This window comes from Sphaeroforma arctica (assembly GCF_001186125.1).
Source record: "Sphaeroforma arctica JP610 unplaced genomic scaffold supercont1.780, whole genome shotgun sequence".
NCBI classification, from domain to species: Eukaryota; class Ichthyosporea; order Ichthyophonida; genus Sphaeroforma; species Sphaeroforma arctica.
In genome coordinates, this window is record NW_014039778.1 from 15,290 (window position 1) to 23,881 (window position 8,592).

Genomic DNA, 8,592 nt, shown 5'->3' on the forward strand with positions numbered 1-8,592 from the left:
GAGTATAAATCTACAAATTCATAAATATATAAATATATAATATAAACATATAAATATATTATATATATATATATATACTAAATCTCATTCACCAACCATACCTGGTCGAAAGCCGTCGTCGCATCAGTGGTATACACCACCTCCTCACACACCGTGCGGCATAGCACACACTTTTGATTATCCAAAAGAGCCCTACTTCTCAACGAACACCTGTGGCACACTACCCTGTGATTACATGCGCCTACAGCATAGTATTCCATCTCATCGAAGCATACAGTGCATATATTACTGCCAACACCCCCTCTGTCGTGCAAGGATAGGGAGCGTGTTGGTCCTTCTAGCGGTGTAGCATCTGTGGCTTTTGCACCAGGTTGGGCTGGGGCTGTTGAGGTGGACGTCTTTCTGGTTTTGTTGTTCTTAGACTTGGGAGGCGCCATGGTGCTCGATTGTAGTCCAGTAGTAACGTCTCACAATCTATACAGGATATTTGTGTGTTTGTGGTGCGGTGGGCTGGTGTAATGTTGTGCAAAACGCTCGAGTGCTAGTATGCAAGTATGGATCAAGTATGCTTGAGATGTAAGTGTATTTGCGTGTGTCCGCAATATGCTTCTACGTATACAGTGGTGTAAGTTCTACGTACCGTAAGGAACACGCAACTGCTCAGATCTTACTATACAATGTATTTACGTACACCACAGTGCGCCAGAGACCATATGTATGTCTACAGCTTAAAACCTACGCAAAAGGCAGGTGTCAATACATAGCCCATACTTTTACCATGATGAGGATGACGGTTCGTCTGAAGGATCCTCCCTCATTGCCCTTTACCCTCAAAGTTCGGACTCATCAATTTTAAGGGGTCTAATTTTAAAAGTTGAACGTAAATACTTACCTGTTCATTCGGTACATAACCTATAAAACGTTTGTACGGATCAAACGACTGGACAAAGTATCAACCTATTATTCAAGTTAAACGGACACCATAAAGGGAAAACATCATCGAAAAATTTGAACCTCGAGGTTCCGAAGATTCCCCTTAGCGACCACCATAGGGGCATCACGATATAAACGTTGAACGTGTCCGTATATTCGAGGTATGTATGTATGTGTGTGCAATTGCTGCAATACACTTTATCGTAAAACGTATTGAGTGTTGGATGTGGTTGTGAGGATTGGGATTGGGAGAAATCTGAAGACGGCCTCCGATTGGCTGCTAGTAGTAGTATTTAGTGGAGAGAGAGAACATAGTCTACTAACAAACAAATACACGAGAGAGAAGGGTCAGGACTGAGGACACAAATGAAGTCAAGGAAGGATGTCGGACTGTCGGATTATCGGATTTTAAATCAGTCGGATAGTCGGACACTCGGACTGTCGCATTATCGACCGTAGAACTGTAGAGTGTAGCGCAGAGTGTAGACTGTAGAGTGTAGTGTAGAGTGTAGACTGTAGAGTGTAGTGTAGAGTGTAGTGTAGACTGTAGACTGTAGAGTGTAGTGTAGAGTGTAGACTGTAGAGTGTAGTGTAGAGTGTAGTGTAGACTGTAGACTGTAGAGTGTAGTGTAGACTGTAGACTGTAGAGTGTAGTGTAGAGTGTAGTGTAGAGTGTAGACTGTAGAGTGTAGTGTAGACTGTAGACTGTAGAGTGTAGTGTATAGTGTAGAGTGTAGTGTAGTGTAGACTGTAGAGTGTAGTGTAGAGTGTAGTGTAGAGTGTAGTGTAGAGTGTAGACTGTAGAGTGTAGTGTAGAGTGTAGACTGTAGAGTGTAGTGTAGAGTGTAGTGTAGACTGTAGACTGTAGAGTGTAGTATAGAGTGTAGACTGTAGAGTGTAGTGTAGAGTGTAGACTGTAGAGTGTAGTGTAGAGTGTAAACTGTAGAGGTGCACTGGTAAAAAGTTTAGAACGTTACCCGTTAAAACGTCTCTTTACAATGCGAATACTACTACTGTTTACAACGCGCTCTGGTATATATACGTTAAACATTTAACGGCATCTCAACGGAGATTTACAAACAATTACTAAATACACTTATTTTTAGTATCTATGCGGTAAACGTCTAACGACTTGTCAAACGCAGAAGTACAACCAATTCATAACGTTTAGTATATACGTTTAACGCAATTAAACGTCTTGAGTACATGCATAGTCCTCCGAGTGTCTACAAAGAAGGCATCATTTTGATTTCTATGGCAAAACGTTATCACATGATCAGCAAAAGAGCCACTTTCTGCAAATCCATCTGCAAATAGGTTCAATTTTAGGGGAGGCTATGAAAAAGCACACCAAAACAACAACCATATATATATACAAGCACAAAGAGAACGCTCAGTACTTCTACACTGGTGTATCCGAGTGCACCTGTTATTAGTTCTTCATCTACCTCCTAAATATAAATAAGCAATGCAGCGCGGCACCGTTTCGGCCATCCGAGCCGTAGGAGGCTTGAAACTAGTCCAGAAACGCACAGTTTTCGGACTAGCGTACAATCTGGCTAAGAAAGTGGTGCCGAGGGTATCCGATACTGAGCAGGCGGCACTTGAGTGTGGTACTGTTGGCTTTGATCGAGAGCTTTTCTCCGGAAAGACTAGTTTGTCGAGTCTTGGAAAGGTGAGTTACGCGGTTGAATGGTGATGTGCGTGATGCAGCGTGTGAACATTGGACTTGTGTAAGTAGACCAGTGGTGATTGAGTTGAAGAGATTTGCGTTGGATCATATGTAACAAATATATATGCATCTTCGTGTAGCATAATGTTTTTGAAGCCACTGTATGTATGTTAAAATTGTGTGTGCATTGACGAGCGCTGATATGTATCATTGACGTGCGTGTATGTGAACATGTGTCTTTCGTGTGCTCAAGATGTGCCCTGGATTCTGGTACCGATGTCCTTGATTGAGAGCACTTCTCTGAGAACCCCTGTTTAAAGGATCTTAGCAAGGTTTGTGGCTGGCTGGAAGGCTGTTGTATATATGTGAACGCTGTATGTTTGTGTATAACATATCCGTATTAATTAATATGGGAACGTAGGTAGGCAGATATGTATCGTTGTGTCGTACAGACTGGACGTCTGGTTATATATATTTTGTATTTTAAAATTAATATATATACATAAAAACAAGTATCCATCTTCGTTGTGAATATGATGTCATTTTACAAGCACGCGGATGATATCTATATGTGATAACAAGCTTAGATGGCTGCATGACATCTCAAAACAAGAGTTATATTTTTGTAACGACGTAAGTTTGATATTATGTATTTCACACACATATCAGCAATGAATCGTCAATTGGCATATGATAGTCCACATTTCAAGCTATGTGATATGTGTACCTAAAAGCCCTGTAACTAGGTAACTAGAAATTGCGAATGCACACACCTTTTAATATATATATATATATATATATATATATATATTAGTACGTCCCATGAGATCATGCCCTGTCCATACAGGTGTTGAACGGATATCTCATCATAAGCGAAGTTCTAGCGTTGCTCCACCGGTGTACATGTATCACTAATCACCTACATGTACTCTTACAACGTACTACACACATATGCATATATATATATATGTGTGTGTGTGTGTGTGTGTGTTGTATGGCACAAAAGTGTCAAGCTAAGTATTTTGAGCCTCAAACCCCCCAGGAAACAAAACTATGTAAAATACTTTATAAAACCACGGTTTCAGCCATCTCTGAATTAAAACTAAGTTGAAACCTTTGCAATCTATCTGTTGCATCATAGTACCGAGCAGTGCTTACCGCCAAAGAACAGGCCTTCCTAGGCAATGAGGTGGAACAACTGTGCGAGATGCTGGACGATTACCAGATTGGGATAGATCAGGTACGTACGTCGGAGTGTATGTTCTATTTCTTATTGATATGATATAAGCGTTTACTTGTATATCTTTGGTGTATGTAACCGTGCAGCGTAGTGGAAGTATGTACTTGTATACTTATACATGGCCCATGGGTCCAGGCTGTATGTTGTGTGTGATGAAGTTTTTGTAGTTTTGTTTGTAGGGGTTAGGTGGGTGCATCAGTATATATAGACATATGCATATATATATATATATATATATATATGATCGTGAAATAAGATTAACGTATATACTTACATATATATATATATATGATCGTGAAACAAGATTAACGTATATACTTATATATTGTTATATATATATATATATATATATTACAATAAGATTAAAGTATATACTTACATATTGTTGACGTACTTCGCGACTGTTCTTCTACACATTTTCTTAGGATTCGTACTGTATGTTGCGTAATATGAACGTTATGCTTGCAGTGTGGGAATGAGGGGGGGCCGCTTGCATGATGCATATAGGTATTAACAAATACGTTGCTCGTATATGTATACACACACATATGCACATACATGCATGTACACCGGCATAGTCTCGTACAAAATGGTATATGTATATACATACACATATACATACATGGCAGGCTCTGCCCTCATACTCGTATTGGTTCATGAGAGATGCGTTCAGACGCATGATCATCCCAAACGTGGTGTCGTGTATTCGCTCATGTATATGCAGACTATACTAAAGTAAATTCCAAGGTAATGGCATCCTACTGTGATCTCCCATAGCAGTATAATTTATACGTTTTAAAACATACGTATACCTTGTACATGTATATATGTCTACCATATATACGTGTATACGTATCCATTATATACGTACACACGTACAGGACCTGTCCCCAGAGGCGCGGAAGTCCAAGGAATCAAGTTCATGGGCATGATCCCCCCAAACGTTGTGTCGTGCCCACGCGTATATGATGTGCAGACAAAAGCACGCGTGTTATCCTTTCAAGCTGTATGTCGTGTACGTTATAAACAAACCTAAGGACACTTTGTATACGTATATACCTACAGGACCTGCCCCCAGAGGCGTGGAAGTTCTTGAAAGAGAAAAAGTTTTTTGGTATGATGATCCCTGAAGACCAAGGAGGCCTGGGCTTTAGCGCACACGCACACAGCATGGTGGACGCCAAGGTCAACACCCGAAGTCCTGCGGCTGGCGTCTGTGTGGCGGTTCCTAACAGTTTAGGTCCAGGAGAGCTACTTATGAGGTGAAGTATAAATATGTATATGTATATATATATATATAAGTAATAGTTTATTTGCAGTTATTTTTATTTCAATGGAATTGTTCTATGGTATGCTTTATATGCTGCTGGTGTAAGACCTATCTGCGTCTGTGGACTTACCTGTTGACTACCAGACCTCAATAAACCTGCTGCTCAACTACCAAGTCTCACACGCTCCTCCTTAATTGTCCATTGTAGCTATGGTACCGAAGAACAAAAGAAGTACTGGCTACCCCGGTTAGCGGATGGTCGCGAAGTCCCCTGCTTCGGTCTCACAGGTAGGTTTTCTATTTTTAGACCAGACTTCTTCCTTCAAGTTTTGGCGCCGGACTTTGACCCAATCCAGTTCCCAGTTCCTGTGGAGATCGGAAATCTTCGATAGTCGTGAATGGTAATATCTTTCAAACTCTAAAACGCATCAAAATAAACCTCAACCGTCCACTACGAGGGCCGGAACGGGGTCAAAATGAGTTTGAAACAGTTCACTACTTGACCTCATTGCAGACCCCCCTTAATGCTTATTCTTTTGCCTATCAATTTCCCGTGCACAGGCCCTAGCTCTGGATCGGACGCCGCTAGTATGCCAGGTACGTTAACATGGCTGTATTTAGGCACAGACAATGAAAAACACATGAGTTTGTATTTGCTACTATATATGGGTGCGTTCTTGAGACTATATCTGTAGGTGTTTGTGTATGCATCTGTACAATCTATGTGTGTGTGCATATATGTATGTATCCAATGTCTTCTGATTGATCTATCCTGTCACTCGCCCAAATACAGCGAACGATGTATGTAAATAATTGAGTTTGTATTTGTTAGTATATATTGTGCATAACGTTCCAGTCACCCTTTACAAGTATTTATTCACGTTTTTTTCTAGGTGTACTTGAAGCATTGACTATACATACATGTCTCTCCACTGGCCAATGAACATAGTTCTGTATTGTTAGGTTTGTCATATGCTTACCTAGAGTTGACGGCGTGGTCGTTATTCTAGAGGGTTTACCCGCATGCTCGTATGCTACTAGCAGTTCTAGTTAATTTCATTATTTTTAAATCATAGTATTGTCCTAATTAGTGTTCTATTCGCTTACCTACAGTTCACGCAGTGACTGTCATGCGAGAGAGCGAGTTTACCGTTACCCACATGCTCTAGTTAACAGCATTATAAAAATGAATATAATTGATCTAATCAATCGAATACTTCTAGTTAACAGCACTATATTAATTAATATACTTTAGCAGCATATATATATAAATGAATATAATTGATCTAATCAATAGAATACTTCTAGTTAACAGCACTATATTAATTAATATACTTCTAGTTAGCAGCATATATATATAAATAAATATAATTGATCTAATCAATAGAATACTTCTAGTTAACAGCACTATATTAATTAATATACTTCTAGTTAGCAGCATATATATATAAATGAATATAATTGATCTAATCAATAGAATACTTCTAGTTAGCAGCATTATTTCAATTAATATCATTGTTCTAGTCAATAGAATACTTCTAGTTAACAGTATTATTTTAATTAATATCATTGTTCTAATCAACAGAGTACTTCTAAATAACAGCATTGTTCTAACTATTATTACATGTGATTACCTACAGATCATGGTGAGGTTGTTATGAGAGACGGCAAACTCGGAATTGTCGCCTCGTTCAACAAACGCTACATCACTCTGGCCCCCATTGCGTCTGTGGTTGGGTTGGCGTTCAAGCTCAGCGATCCAAATGGCCTGCTCAAGGTACTTGCGAGGATGTGCGCGAATGTGTATATACGTATAGTTGTAAACTCCTCATATACTCTATTAGATGGCTGGTTGGTATTTATTACAGAAGTATATAACGGCCTGTTAAATGTCCTTGCGAGAAAATAGTGGTATATCAATCCTTTCCATCTGGTAGCTCAATCGTTAAAACAATGGTGTGTTGTATGTTGTTTGTTTCTCTATCCCACGCAGGAGATGAGAACGTTGATTGAGCTTTTTACGATATACATATATATATTTATATATAATGTATTGACATGCTAGATGTCTTTCTCTTCTTTTTTTTCATACTAGGGCAATGGAAAGGAAGGTATCACCCTTGCTTTGATCCCAAAAGGACACCCAGGATTGGAGACTGGACCACGCCACGATGTGCTATCGATTGCCTTCATGAACGGAACTGTTAAAGGTAAGCGTGCATGTGCGATATATATATGTGTGTGTGTGTATGTGTATGTGTATACTAAGAGAAAAAATATAGATATACCGGTGAGAAATTTAGCAGGCCCTGGACAAAGTGACACCTACGTTCAAGGAAAGCAGTATCGATGGCGGATATATATATAAGTATATATGTGTGTGTATATATATATATATTCATATATTTATATTTGTATGTATATTCATATTTATATGTATATATATATATATATATAGCAGGGCTATGTGGGAGCCGGAGAGTCGTTCGTGGTTCCTCAGTTGTTTCTTTCTGCACTTCAGAATACAACCAATCTCTCTACTTCTTACGCACATGCTACACTTATCTCCTTCTCCAACTCATCTGGTGTGTTGCATTCCATCGTTTCTCCTCTGCCATGGTCCAGGCAAGGATGTGTTCATCCCCATCGACTACTTAATTGGTGGTCAGAAACAAGCCGGGTTTGGGTGGAACATGCTGATGGAGTGTCTCTCTGAAGGCAGAGGCATCTCTCTACCTGCGTCAGCCGTATCCGCTGGTCAAATAGCGTGTGTGGGTGTGGGTGCTTACGCACGAGTCCGCAAGCAGTTCAAGGTAGAGTGTGTGCAGTTGTTTAGGTGTTCGTATATTTATATGTGCTTGTATATATATATATATATATATATATATATACTGTATGTATCTATGTATTCATGCTTTGTTGTTTACCATAGTTGTGTACACACGTCTATGTCAATTGCTGATGGTACGCCTCTCAGCACGTGTGATTGTTATTTGTCGTGTATGTAGATTGCCTGATGGCCATATCTATGAATATGTTTCTGTATATACATATATATATGTATTACCTCTTCATATATTTATGACAACCATGGGTCGTTTACTGACCCATTGCTTACTTCCTCATAGGTACCTATTGCTGAACTAGAGGGTGTGCAGGAGAAACTGGCCGATATTGCGCGCGAGACTTACACCATGACCGCCGGTCAGTATCTGATGAACGCTATGCTCTTGAATCATGAGAAGCCCAGTGTATTAAGTGCGGTTATGAAGCAGGTGTGTTCCATGCACCTTGCTATATATATATATATATATGCGAGTGTGTGTGCGCGCGTGAGTGTGTGTGTGTGTTCATATGAAGTCAACTGTAAATGATCATACTTGGTATGTACACATGTCTATGAATTATTTATGGCCGAACAAATACGGAGCTGTGCATCTTGACAGTCGCATAGCATCTGATGAGCACCATCCTCTT

The 8,592-nt window shown here is 39.7% G+C and overlaps 2 protein-coding genes across 2 annotated transcripts in view; one reads left to right on the forward strand and one right to left on the reverse strand.

Annotated features, from left to right (window-relative positions):
• The window catches only part of SARC_08548 (hypothetical protein), a gene marked incomplete at its 3' end in the record, with an annotated part of 11,444 nt that extends 10,709 nt beyond the window's left edge, over positions 1-735 (reverse strand). Inside the window, exon 1 of the mRNA XM_014297470.1 lies at positions 102-735. Within this exon, the coding sequence (XP_014152945.1) occupies positions 102-437 (336 nt within the window). The remainder of the gene's footprint in view (positions 1-101) is intronic.
• Positions 736-2,286: 1,551 nt separating this feature from the next.
• SARC_08549 (hypothetical protein) lies at positions 2,287-8,569 on the forward strand (the record flags this gene model as incomplete). The annotated part of the gene is made up of 10 exons (XM_014297471.1): positions 2,287-2,608; positions 3,747-3,845; positions 4,911-5,107; positions 5,324-5,403; positions 5,677-5,712; positions 6,756-6,892; positions 7,211-7,325; positions 7,741-7,928; positions 8,244-8,390; positions 8,546-8,569. Exons 1-10 carry the CDS (start codon positions 2,402-2,404, stop codon positions 8,567-8,569), a joined length of 1,230 nt encoding a protein of 409 aa, XP_014152946.1. The 5' UTR covers positions 2,287-2,401.
• Between the last annotated feature and the right edge of the window lie 23 nt (positions 8,570-8,592).